Genomic DNA, 13,036 nt, shown 5'->3' with positions numbered 1-13,036 from the left:
TAAAACTAACATAATAAACATTCTGGTAGATCATAAAAGGACAATATATAAGCTAAAATAACTTAAATGAAAATGTAAAAGTATTGGCATAATATGTAAATAGCTGTAAATTTATCATTTCTACCCTTTATTTAAATTAGGATATTTTACTATAATTTTACGGTTTTTGGCAGCCGCAACTGCCAGTCATTAGACCGTATTTTTACGATTTTTTTTTTACAGTGTAGCAAAACATGTTGAAGGTGTGTTAGTCGAAGCGCCCAGAGAAGGTATATAAACGCTGAGTTTCCCTCTCAACTACACCCTGCTACCTGCTACTGCTGCAAGTGGAACTCATCTGATCATCACAACAAGGTACGACTCTATAGAAATAAGTTTTCATCTGTTCATTATTATTTTTAGTGTTCACTTCCAGGGAAATCCCCTTTTCATGCAGTTCTTTATAATTCCTTGTTTCGGTAAAAATTCCTAAAAATTTTCATTTATCTTATCTCTATCTTATATTTATCCTGTATCACAAAATCGCATTGCTGTAGTAAACACTTTTGAAACTGTATTTTAAGTTTGTAACTAGAATTCACATGCTTATCTATGGTACATTACTTAATTAATATACTGTGTTTACACAGATGGCATCAGCTCTTCATTTCATTGCGGTCATCTGTTTGACCAGTGGACTGTGTATTGGAGCCAATGTAAGTAATAAAATATTAATCTAAAAAATAGTTTGCTGTTACTGCAATAAAAGGAAGTGAACCTGTATTTCTTTAATTCAAATCTAAAGTTAAAATAGTTAAATAGAAGTAAAGTTAAAATTAAGGTCAATACTGAATATATGTGTGTCTTCACAGGCATCAAGTGAAACAGAATCAGGTTAGTGTTTCTCAGAGTGGTGGAGGTGAAAAACTGTAGCTGCACTTGATCCTAAGATTGCTCGTTACTTAACTGTTTCTAATTTGTCCATAAATGTTGTGCTGAGGATCAATATTCTCAGACCTCCACTGGCTTTGGACCATTGGAGGCTTTTTGCATGATTGTCCTTCTAATCATCTACAATTGTGTTATAGATCATTGCTATAAAACCTGCCCTGACGGTTGGACTGTGTTTGGCCAACAATGTTACATGTTCCACAACAGTGAACAGCAGTGGGCTGATGCAGAGGTACGTTTTCAGTTATAACTGCCACACTGTAAATTTGTGATCACTCAGTTAGTAATGGTCCTCGTATGGAGGTTATTGAATTTACACGGGATCCATTGTTCCGTTGTCTCTGTTGGTACACACAGTTCAAGCATGTTCACATAGTTGTGTTAGGACTTCTCACCTCATCTCTGAGTAATTTTTTTTTTGTCTCTTTCTTCAGCGTTTGTGCACGTCTCTCGGTGGGAATCTGGCTTCCCTTCGAACCACAGCTGAGTACAAGTTCATCAGAGAGATGATTCGTAAAGTGACTGGTGTAGATAAAGACGCTTGGGTTGGAGGCTACGATGCAGCAAAGGTGAGCCTTTTAACAAAAAACAGGATCTGATTTAGCTGTCCCCTCTGTGTGCCTGATATTGAATATATACTGTAATTTGTAATGTAACTTTTTGTAATCTGACCAGTGTGATGTGGACTGTTCTTAACAGGACATAACTTTAACTAACCCTTCATAAAAAGCACCAGCTGAAACATGATTGAAAAAAATCCAACCAAATGTATAAACTCTCTGGGTGTGCGTTGAGTTAAAGGCTAAAAAACTCTAGCGCTAGCTAAATGATAATGAATAGAACTGTGGAGTTCAAACCATTAAAAAATAAACATTTAAACTGGAAAAACTAACTTATTGTTACTGATCCATGATCAGTTTTCATGGTTTTTTCTTTTACCAAAATAGTTGCTGCTGAAACATGCTCACAGCAACATCTGTGGATTATCTTCAGTAACATGGACATGATTTCTGAAAAAAGGTTTTTGCAAAAAGTCATTTTTGTTTTTAGCATCACAAACAAAATTATACATGAGCAGTGGACATTTCTTCACAATTAGCATGGATAGATGCCACTAGGGGTGAAATAATTTATTTTGTGATTGGCGTGAATTGACACTTAAATACCTCCTTTTCCAGGAGGGTGTGTGGCTGTGGAGTGATGGTTCAAAGTACAACTTCAAAGGCTGGGCTGCAGGGGAACCCAACAACGCTGGTGGAAGAGAAAGCTGTATGGAGATTAACTTTACAGGTACAACTTAATTATCTGACTCATGTTGGATGACCCTCATTGTTGGATGTTTACTTTTCTTACTCTCTGTTTTTCAGTATGTGCTTTCATTTGCAACCATGAATCATGTTATAACGCAGGTTTCTGAGGGTGCTATATGAAGAGAGTCTTACTTAATGTAAATGCAAACAATATCATTGTGAGAACTTTTCATCTGAGCCCTCTAATGTGCAATTATTGTTTCTTTAAAAAAAATCTGTCTTCAGGAAAAGATTATGTCAACGATGCCAACTGTGATATCAACAAATCCATTGTTTGTGGCATGCGCCTGTGAAGATCTACGCCAGGTGCTGACACTTCCCCAATGATGATGTCACAACCCCACTGATGTCACAGTTCTGATAAATTTCAGTTGAATCAATAAACAAATATATCATGTTCAGCTATCTGTCTCACCTCTTTAGTTTGCTATCTCATGCACCGCCGAAGCTCCCTTCACTCTACTCTTAAAATTTGATATCAGAATGATCCATATTTAGAGCATGTACTCAGAGAAGCAACACAAGACAATGACACTGTGACAGAACAACTTCAAAGTAAAATTGGGAGTCAATAAGTCAACTCATTTTATGAAAAGTTTTTCATTAATACTTTGATTAAAAACCAAAGAGGCATCTTATAAACACTACAGTAGTAGAGAACAGATTTCAATAGTAAACTCTTTGTTTAGCATACAAATGCAAAGTATAGTAATCATAGTAAACCTGTCAGTTTCCATTTGAGCATTCACACCTGAAAGTCCGCACCAAGGTCAGAACCAAAGTTTTGATACATTTTGTCACATTTGGTTAGTTTTGGTTTGGTTTTATACTGCAATAATGTGAGCGCACTAAAGACCTTTACGGGACAGACTTGCGTCCTGTCGACATCGTCTATGTGGGCTGCGTCTCCCAATACTTGACACTGGTTTAAAAACAGTTCCACAGGTAGCTTTAAAAAGAATGAATGAATGAGGGAGGAACAGATGGATATCATTGCCTCTATATTGTTATTATTATGTCATGAGGCTACTACCTGCAGCACCAACGAGCCTATAGCCAACTTGAGGCTCGTTCAAATTTGTTAAATAAATTTCCTTTTTCTGCAAACATTACATCTTCACCAGCAGGAAAGGAGGAAAAGGCTGCAAGCAATCCTTCTGCACCTCGGTTTGAGACGAGACCAAAGCCATGCTTCTACAGAGGCTTTCTGTTTCAAAATATGAGCTGTGACCGGAGATTTATAATTGTGTCCTTATTTCAGTGTATTTCCCCGTGCATTTTTTATTGCCGGTTCACATGGGAATCATGTAAACCATGTAAATAGTCTGAAAGTCCGGACCATCCAAAAAATATGGCAAAAACCATAAAATTATAGTAAAATATCCTAATTTAAATAAAGGGTAGAAATGATAAATTTATAGCTATTTACATATTATGCCAATACTTTTACATTTTCATTTAAGTTATTCTTATATATTGTCCTTTTATGATCTACCAGAATGTCTATGATGTTAGTTTTACATGTATGTAATACCTTAAATAATAGTGGGTTTGTCTGTAATTTTGGTTCGGATAAAACTGAAAAATCTAAAGGTTCGGACCAAACAACGTAAATGTGAAAGCCCCCTTATGCTCAATGTGAATGGGTGAATGTGATCTAATGTAAAATTCAATTGAATTGAATTGAATTTTATTTATATAGTGCCAAATCACAACAACAGTTATCCCTATAAAAAAACACACCATTTACCATATATAGATTTTGCTCATGGATAGTGACATTAGTGTCTGAATGAGCACTTAAGAGATCTAATAATAAATACACACACACACACACACTCATATATAGTATATATGTGTATGTATGTGTGGCCGGTCTGGTTGTATTGTTTAGCCAGCTCCTGATTTCTCAGCAAAAACAAAGGCAGTGCAGAGATGCACCACAGAAATATGTTGTCAATATTCAAAAGCCATAACATTCATCCAATTTTGCAATCGTTGCTCATATTCCAAAATGAGAAACCACGAGCAGACCAACCATATATATATATATATATATATATATCTAAAGTGCTCATTCAGACAGTAACGTCACTATCCATGAGCAAATATATGGTAAATGGTCTGTGTTTGTGTAGCACCTTTCTAGTCTTACGACCACTCGTAGCGCTTTAATACCACATCACATTCACCCCTTCACAAACATTCACACTGAGCCTAAGTGCTCAACAAAGAGTTTACTATTGAAATGTTCTATACTATTGTAGTGTTTATAAGATGTCTCTAAGGTTTTTAATCAAGTCATTGTCTTGTTTTGCTTCTCTGTATCTCACATCCCAAACTAGTTGAGTATATGCTCTACATATGGGGTTTATTTTGAGTAGAGAGAGGGGAGCTTCGGTGGTGGCATGAGATAGCAATTTAAAGAAGTGAGACAGATAGCTGAACATGATATATTTGTTTATTGATTCAACTGAAATAAATCAGAACTATGACATCATCAGTGGGGTTGTGACATCATTGGGGATGTGTCATGCCTGGCGTCGGGCGTAGATCTTTACAGGTGCACCCCACAAACAAAAGGTTTGTTGATATCACAGTTGGCATCGTTGACATAATCTCTTTCTGAGGACAGATTTTTTTTAAAGAATCAATAATTGCACATTAGAGGCCTCAGATACAAAGTTCTCATAATGAAATTGTTTGCATTTTCTCAATTAAGCATGTAAAACTGTCTTCATATAACACTCAATTTATTATAACATGATTCATGGTTGCAAATGAAAGCACATACTGAAAAACAGAGAGTAAGAAAAGTAAACATCCAACAATGAAGGGAAAGGCCAACAATAAAAGGTTTCTATCAGATAATTAAGTTGTACCTGAAAAGTTAATCTCCATACAGTTCTCTCTTCCACCAGCGTTGTTGGGTTCCCCTGCAGCCCAGCCTTTGAAGTCATACTTTGAACCATCACTCCACAGCCACACACCCTCCTGAAACAAAAGGTTTTAAGAGAGTTTATACATTTGCTTAGATTTATTTCAATCATGTTTTAGCTGGTGCTTTTTATGAAGGGTTAGTTAAAGTTATGTCTTGTTAAGAACAGTCCACATCACACTGGTCAGATTACAAAAAGGTAGATTACAAACAGAATATTTTCAATATCAGGCACACAGGGGACAGCTAAATCAGATCCTGTTTTTTGTTAAAAGGCTCACCTTTGCTGCATCGTAGCCTCCAACCCAAGCGTCTTTATCTACACCAGTCACTTTATGAATCATCTTTCTGATGAACTTGTACTCGTCTGCGGTTTGAAGGGAAGCCAGATTCCCACCGAGAGACGTGCACAAACGCTGAAGAAAGAGACAAAGTGAGAAACAAAAGTGACAGAAAGAAAGAAAATTACAAACAGGGATGAGGTGAGAAGTCCTAACACGACCATGTGAACATGCTTGAACTGTGTGTACCAACAGAGTGGACAACAGAACAATGGATCCTGTGTAAATTCAATAACCTTCATATGGGAACTTCTACTGCTAACTGAGTGATCACAAATTTACAGTGTGGCTGTTATAACTGAAAACGTACCTCTGCATCAGCCCACTGCTGTTCACTGTTGTGGAACATGTAACATTGTTGGCCAAACACAGTCCAACCGTCAGGGCAGGTTTTATAGCAATGATCTATAACACAATTGTAGATGATTAGAAGGACAATCATGCAAAAAGCCTCTGGTGGTCCAAAGTCAGTGGAGGTCTGAGAATATTGATCCTCAACACAACATTTATGGACACATTAGAAAAAGGTAAGTAAGAAGAAATTTTAGGATCAAGTGCAGCTACAGTATTTCATCTCCACCACTCTGAGAAACACTAACCTGATTCTGTTTCACTTGATTCCTGTGAAGATACAGAAATATTCAATATTGAAGTCATCTTGGATTTGTCTCTACTTGCAACTTTAGATTTGAATTCAAAAATACAGGTGACAGGACGTTGCATTTTATTTCAAAAATCAAAATGTGTTTTGTTCACTTCCTTTTATTGCAAATATTCTTAAAACGTTCAGTTTTATTAATGTTGAAAACATAATGTTGGACTGTAGAGCTCTTGAAAGACCGGTTTTATGTTAGTTATTTTAAGTTTAGGTGTTATTATTAAATTTATATTTTATTACTTACATTGGCTCCAATACACAGCCCACTGGTCAAACAGATGACCGCAATGAAATGAAGAGCTGATGCCATCTGTGTAGACAGTATGTTAATGAAGTAATACACTGTAGATAAGTATATGCATTATTTTAATGTGAATGTTAATTACAACATAAAAATGACAGCAATGCTATTTGGTGATACAGGAAGATAAAATAACAAAAGTAATTTTACAGAAACAAGGAATTTTAAAGAACTGCATGAAAAGGGGTTTTTACCTGGAAGTGAACACTAAAAATAATAATGAACAGATGATAACTCGTTTCTATAGATAAGAGTCGTACCGACAAATCAGAATATTTCTGTATCTTCACAGGCATCAAGTGAAACAGAATCAGGTTAGTGTTTCTCAGAGTGGTGGAGGTGAAATGCTGTTTCCGCACTTGATCCTAAGATTTCTTCTTACTTACCTTTTTCTAATGTGTCCATAAATGTTGTGCTGAGGATCAATATTCTCAGACCTCCACTGACTTTGGACCACCAGAGGCTTTTTGCATGATTGTCCTTCTAATCATCTACAATTGTGTTATAGATCATTGCTGTTCTTTATCCATCTCTGTTAGTAGTTTTATTTCTCTTTCTGTCACTTTTGTTTCTCACTTTGTCTCTTTCTTCAGCGTTTGTGCACGTCTTTCGGTGGGAATCTGGCTTCCCTACAAACCGCAGACGAGTACAAGTTCATCAGAAAGATGATTCGTAAAGTGACTGGTGTAGATAAAGACGCTTGGGTTGGAGGCTACGATGCAGCAAAGGTGAGCATTTTAGCAAAAAACAGGATCTGATTTAGCTGTCCCCTCTGTGTGCCTGATATTGAGTATATACTGTTTGTAATCTACCTTTTTGTAATTTGACCAGTGTTATGTGGACTATTTTAACACGACATAACTGTAACCCTTCAAAAAAACGCCAGCTAAAACATGATTGAAAAAAATCCAACCAAATGTATAAACTCTCTTAAAACCTTTTGTTTCAGGAGGGTGTGTGGCTGTGGAGTGATGGTTCCAAGTACGCCTTCAAAGGCTGGGCTGCAGGGGAACCCAACAACGCTGGTGGAAGAGAGAACTGTATGGAGATTAACTTTGCAGGTACAACTTAATTATCTGATAGAAACCTTATATTGTTGGCCTTTCCCTTTATTTTTGGATGTTTACTTTCTTACTCTTTTTCAGTATGTGCTTTCATTTGCAACCATGAATCATGTTATAACGCAGGTTTTTGAGAGTGCTATATGAAGAGAGTCTTACTTAAAGTAAAATGTAAACAATATCATTGTGAGAACTTTTCATGTGAGGCCTCTAATGTGCAATTATTATTTCTTTAAAAAAATCTGTCTTCAGGAAAAGATTATGTCAACGATGCCAACTGTGATATCAACAAATCCATTGTTTGTGGCATGCGCCTGTGAAGATCTACGCCCTATGCCAGGTGCTGACACATCCCCAATGAAGATGTCAAAAAACCCCAGATGATGTCACAGTTCTGATATATTTTAGTTGAATCAATAAACAAATATATCATGTTCAGCTATCTGTCTCACCTCTTTATATCTTGTCTTTCCCTCTCTCTACTCTTAAAATTTGATATCAAAATGATCCCCATATTTAGAGCACATACTAGTACTATTTCACCCAAATAGATACAGAGAACAGAGAAGCAAAACAAGACAATGACACTGTGACAGAACAACTTCAAAGTAAAATTGGGAGTCAATAAGTCAACTCATTTACGAAAAGTTTTAATTATTAATTAATACTTTGATTAAAAGATTCATCTTATAAATACTACAGCAGTAGAGAACAGATTTCAATAGTAAATTCTTTGGTTTACATACAAGAGCAAAGTATAATAATCATAGTAATCCTGTCAGTTTCTATTTGAGCATTTAAGGGGCTTTCAAACCTGAATGTCTGCACCAAGGTCCTATGGGATAATGGGTCATGTTTCAAAACAAAAAAAAAGTTGAAACTAAGTGTTTGAAAATTCAAAATCTTACCAAATTCCCTTTCGCAGGGAACTCTACACTGCGTCGTTGAAAACGACTCTATGGGGTAGCTCCTCGAGCGCCTGCCTGTGAAGTACGAATGAAACTAATCCAATCCTAATTGGTGTTCTGCCGTGGTGTATCATGTTACAGCATACCCGGAAGCATAAAAGGACGCCGGCACACACACACAACAGCTTTCGCTCTTCTGCAAGCGCTCTCTGTGAAACTGTCCTCTTCTCTGCTGAGCTGTCGGTCGTGAGACTTATTGAATGGCGAGTGAGAAACAGCGGTACACTCAGTGTGTGTACCCCTGTCCTAGATACATCACAAGTGGGGACACGCATCAGCTGTGTGTGTATTGTTTAGGAGCACCGGACATTTTTGGAAAGGATGGCCAGGCTCGCGGTCCCCCCTGGCTCGGGTCGAGGCTGCTGAGGCACTTCCTCGTTCATCGTCCGAGGATTCTGTGGCGCCCGCTCAGGATTCAGAGGCCTGCTCTGCGGCTTCCTCAGCCTGTGGCGACCACCCGATGCCCGAGCTGTCTGCTTCTGAGGAGGTGGACGTGCTCAGCATTGGTAGCGAGGAACGTGAGCCTTGTTCGCCAACTCCGGTTCCCGCTTATAATGAGCTGGTGGAGGTTGTGACGCGGGCTGTGGCCAGGCTCAACATCAGCTGGCCGCAAACTCGGCAGGCTAATCCTTGTCTGAGCAAGCTGGACGACAGATTCCTGCAGCCCCGGTCCCGACCTCAGCGCCGGAGCTTGCCATTTTTCCCGGATCTTCATGACGAAATCTCCAGATCCTGGGTGAGGCCCCACTCTTTTCGCATCTCATCACCTACGTTATACAATTATAGTAATGTGGTGGGTGCGAGAGAGGTGGGTTATGGCAAGATGCCGCCGATGGAGGAAGCTTTAGCAAGCTACCTTTCTCCCAAGGTGGCGTTTTCGCTCAAAGCCCCGGCGTTGCCCAGCAAACTATGCAGAGACACCTCTGCACTGATGGGCCGGGCTGATATGGCAGCCGATCAGGCTGGTGCGTCCCTGCAGTCCATGGCCAATTTGCAGGCATACCAGGCTGACCTCCTTAAAGACCTGGACAAAGGCGAGGGGCCGTACCCGGCAGATATTTGGAGCTGCAGCGGGCCACGGATTTATCTCTCCGGGCCACTAAGGCGTGCGGTCGGTCACTCCATTGCAGCTCTGGTGGCCACTTTCTGCTGGACGCGCCGCTGTCACCGTCAGGTCTGTTTAGCGACGCGGTTACAGTCGTCGTTGACAGGTTTCAGGAGGCGAAAAAGCTATCAGCGGCATTCCGGCAGTTTCTCCATTGCTGCTCAAGGTACTGGGTGGGGTGGCCCAAGCGGCCGTCCCCTAGCTCCCCCCATCGGCAGGAACAAAAGGAGAGCATTGCCTCCAGAGCCCCTGCCACGGGAGTCTGGCAACAGAGGAAACGTTCTCAGCCGGAGCCCGCCCGCCAGAGGGGCAACCTGAGGGATGTCCTTCAGGCGAGGAGAAGTTCGGGGAAGAGGTCCTGACGCGGGGCGTGGGACCGCTGGGGCCGCCCCCTTGGCGGTGGAACAACTGAGGTTGTTCTCGCAGCAGAGCCCCCAGGAAAGGGGTGTGGTCCCGCCGTCTTTGGCGCTTCGGGTCGCATCGGTTTCCAGCGCACGCACGGTGTGGCGTACGCCCCAAGAGCGCCGCTTCAGGGGGTTGGGAACAGTGCTCAAAACACACCCGCGGCTGGTCTCGAGAGACCGTTTCCCTTAGTGGATTTTGCAGACGCATGGCGACATCTTCCAAACATCTCACCGTGGGTCCTGAATATAATAAGGCGTGGATACGGACTGTAGTTCAGTCACCGACCCCCCAAGTTTGCTGGGGTGGTGCCGACTACAGTGGTTCCAGAACAGGATTGGGTTATGGAACAGGAAGTGCAGGCTCTGCTGGTCAAAGGGGCCGTAGAATGTGTTCCCCTGCCAGACCGGGTTTTACAGCCGGTAATTTATAGTTCCAAAGAAGGACGGCAGGCAGGCCCATTTTAGACCTGAGGCAGTTGAATCACACCCTGAGATGTTTCAGGTTCAAGATTCTCACTATTCCCATCATCGTGGATCAAATCAGATCCGGGGATTGGTTTTTCACGATAGATCTAGTTCGTCATGGCTCCTTCCTTCCATGTCACAGGAGGTTCCTGAGGTTCGCGTTCGGGGGCGACGCGTACCAGTATCGGGTTCTTCTGTTCGGCCAAGTACTCTCTCCCCGCACGTTCACCAAGTGTATGGATGCAGCTCTGGCTCCATTGACGCTTCAGGGCATCCTCATACTGAATTATATAGCCCAGTCTCGAGATATGGCGGTTCGGCATCAAGATGTCGTCCTTGCGTGTTGGTACCGGCCCAGAAGACTACATTTCTGGGTGTAGTGTGGGACTCGGTTACGATGCGGGCACGTATGTCTCCCACACGTGTCGAGTCCATCCTGACCATGGTGTCCAGGATGAAGCTAGGCCAGGCCGTCACTGTGAAGAGCTTCCAAAGGCTGCTGGACCTCATGGCAGCGGCATCCAGCATCATACCTCTGGCCCTTCTACACATGAGGCCCCTTCAGTGGTGGCTGAAAACCAAGGGTGTTTCACAGTGGGGAAATCTGTTCCGTGTAATCAGGGTCACGCGCAGGTGCCTTCAGTCCCTATTACTGTGGAAGAAACCATGGTTCCTGTACAAGGGGCCAGTGTTAGGAGCGTCGTGTCGCCGGAATGCTGTCTCGACCGATGCCTCCCTCACCGGCTGGGGCGCCATCACGGACAGATGCTTTGTCCAGGGTCTGTGGCAGGACCATCATCACTCTTGGCAAATAAATTGCCTGGAGATGTTGGATTATTCTCTGGTCCCAGGGGAAAGTGTTGGCTGCCTTCCACCCCTTTCAGTTGGCTTCGCCCAGGGACCTCACGGTCAAGATGGCGTTTCTCTTGGCCATCACCTCTATTAATAGGGTGGGGGATCTTCAAGCACTGGCAGTGACGCCAGACTGCTTGGAATTTACCCCTGGCGGAGTGAAGGCCGTCTTGCATCCAAGGCCTGGCTATGTGCCTAAGGTGCCTTCGAGTATGCCGGGTATGCCGTCACATGATACGACATGGCACGACACCAATTAGGATTGGATTAGTTTCATTCATACTTAAGAGGCAGGCGCTCGAGGAGCTTCCCCGTAGAGTCGTTTTCAACAACGCAGTGTCTCGTTCCCTCCTCAGGGAACAAGGGTTCCAGTTGTAACCCAAGACGTTTTGCAGGCTTGCAAAGTGTTAAAAAAAATAGAGAGAGTGAGCTATATCATTTCCTTCTCATCTTTAGAGTTTCACATGCTCACAAGGCTCAACCCTAACTGTCTGACCTGCAGCCTCTCCCCGCCTCTGTGTGTCTGCAGAGTGCCTCCACCCCACACTTACACACGTGCGCGCGCACACAGAGCGAAGTCAGCCAGCTGATCAGTGGACATTACCTACGCTGACAACAACTAAGCTTGTTAAGTAGGCTACGTGGTGCAATAAAAACTTAGCGAGTAAAAAGCCAATACTTTACCAACACACCTGTTGAATAAACATGAACACGCAAAATGCAATATTTTAATCTGCTCAGTCTCTCATCCACTGCAGCTGTGTTATGGTGTAACACAGGCACAGTGCTAGTTCAGTTAATAGCTAATTGATAAAAACAAGTTAAAGTGAAAGTTGTTATCTTTAGTAACTGTTCAGCTTAGTTTGCCAGTACATTAAAATATGGCAAATTATAAACTCAGCTTTAGGAGACAGACCAGCCCTCCTCTTAACCAGCAGCAGCAGAGGCAGAAGGAGGACAGGGAGGGAATGAGTTGTTGATTCTTTCTAAACTATTATGTTGTTGTCAGAAATATGATTTATTTTACTGACATTTTAGATTTTTTTCCTTTGCTGTTGTAAATCCTGTTGCTGCTGTAGAAAAAACATTTAGTTAATAAACATATTGTATTATTTTTTCAAATAATATATGCAATTATTTAATAATAAATAGGACTGATAAGAACATCGATAAAGAACTGAACCAATGAGGATTACCAATACAAGCGTGTCAATAAAATCCTTATGACCCCAACTCGTGAGAAAATGTCCGGCCCATCTCCGTGTCCTGGTTTTAAAAACCATTTACCATATATATAGATTTTAGTCATGGATAGTGAAATTAGTGTCTGAATGAGCACTTAAGAGATCTAGTAATAAGTACACACAAACGCCTAAGTGCTCAACAAAGAGTTTACTATTGAAATGTTCTCTACTATTTTAGCATTTATAAGATGTCCCTTAGGTTTTTAATTAGTTTTCATGAAAAACTTAAATGAGTTACTTATTAAAGTGACTTATTGACTCCCAATTTTACTTTGAAGTTGTTCTGTCACAGTATTATTGTCTTGTTTTGCTTCTCTGTATCTATCTGGGTGAAACTAGTTGAGTAAAAATGCTCTAAATGCTCTAAATATGATCATTTTGATATCAAATTTTAAGAGTAGAGAGAGGGAAGCTTCAGTGGTGCATGAGATAGCAAAATAAAGAGGTGAGACAAATAGC

The 13,036-nt window shown here is 41.2% G+C and overlaps 3 protein-coding genes across 3 annotated transcripts; 2 read left to right on the top strand and 1 right to left on the bottom strand.

Annotated features, from left to right (window-relative positions):
* The first annotated feature begins 222 nt into the window (after positions 1-222).
* On the top strand, positions 223-2,641 carry LOC119906269 (galactose-specific lectin nattectin-like). Its single transcript, XM_038723835.1, has 7 exons — positions 223-354; positions 630-695; positions 852-873; positions 1,068-1,162; positions 1,365-1,499; positions 2,109-2,220; positions 2,466-2,641. Exons 2-7 carry the CDS (start codon positions 630-632, stop codon positions 2,531-2,533), a joined length of 498 nt encoding a protein of 165 aa, XP_038579763.1. The 5' UTR covers positions 223-354; the 3' UTR covers positions 2,534-2,641.
* Positions 2,642-4,709: 2,068 nt separating this feature from the next.
* Positions 4,710-6,132, bottom strand: LOC119906271 (galactose-specific lectin nattectin-like). Its single transcript, XM_038723837.1, has 5 exons — positions 6,119-6,132; positions 5,830-5,924; positions 5,460-5,594; positions 5,123-5,234; positions 4,710-4,865 (listed from the first exon to the last, which is right to left on the bottom strand). Exons 2-5 carry the CDS (start codon positions 5,866-5,868, stop codon positions 4,798-4,800), a joined length of 354 nt encoding a protein of 117 aa, XP_038579765.1. The 5' UTR covers positions 5,869-5,924; positions 6,119-6,132; the 3' UTR covers positions 4,710-4,797.
* Positions 6,133-6,654: 522 nt separating this feature from the next.
* Positions 6,655-7,915, top strand: LOC119905071 (galactose-specific lectin nattectin-like). The gene is made up of 4 exons (XM_038721780.1): positions 6,655-6,678; positions 7,021-7,206; positions 7,428-7,539; positions 7,792-7,915. The coding sequence occupies exons 1-4, from the start codon at positions 6,655-6,657 to the stop codon at positions 7,857-7,859; spliced, it is 390 nt and encodes a 129-aa protein (XP_038577708.1). The 3' UTR covers positions 7,860-7,915.
* The last annotated feature ends 5,121 nt before the right edge of the window (positions 7,916-13,036 follow it).

The sequence above is a fragment of the Micropterus salmoides genome, unplaced genomic scaffold (genome assembly GCF_014851395.1).
Source record: "Micropterus salmoides isolate LMB-PRFRI ecotype aquatic unplaced genomic scaffold, ASM1485139v1 Ms_hic_scaffold_16, whole genome shotgun sequence".
In the NCBI taxonomy this organism is placed as follows: domain Eukaryota; kingdom Metazoa; phylum Chordata; class Actinopteri; order Centrarchiformes; family Centrarchidae; genus Micropterus; species Micropterus salmoides.
This window is presented reverse-complemented; position numbering and strand designations above follow the sequence as displayed.

Bases quoted from the DNA above. Each gene is read 5' to 3' on its own strand.
- LOC119906271 (XM_038723837.1), bottom strand. From the start codon at position 5,868: ATGTTCCACAACAGTGAACAGCAGTGGGCTGATGCAGAG. The intron at 5,235-5,459 runs GTGAGCCTTTTA...CTTTTGTTTCAG, and splicing joins GAGGCTACGATGCAGCAAAG to GAGGGTGTGTGGCTGTGGAG. The intron at 4,866-5,122 runs GTACAACTTAAT...ATCTGTCCTCAG, and splicing joins TATGGAGATTAACTTTTCAG to AAAGAGATTATGTCAACGAT.
- LOC119906269 (XM_038723835.1), top strand. From the start codon at position 630: ATGGCATCAGCTCTTCATTTCATTGCGGTCATCTGTTTGACCAGTGGA. The intron at 696-851 runs GTAAGTAATAAA...GTGTCTTCACAG, and splicing joins GACTGTGTATTGGAGCCAAT to GCATCAAGTGAAACAGAATC. The intron at 2,221-2,465 runs GTACAACTTAAT...ATCTGTCTTCAG, and splicing joins TATGGAGATTAACTTTACAG to GAAAAGATTATGTCAACGAT.
- LOC119905071 (XM_038721780.1), top strand. From the start codon at position 6,655: ATGAAAAGGGGTTTTTACCTGGAA. The intron at 7,207-7,427 runs GTGAGCATTTTA...CTTTTGTTTCAG, and splicing joins GAGGCTACGATGCAGCAAAG to GAGGGTGTGTGGCTGTGGAG. The intron at 7,540-7,791 runs GTACAACTTAAT...ATCTGTCTTCAG, and splicing joins TATGGAGATTAACTTTGCAG to GAAAAGATTATGTCAACGAT.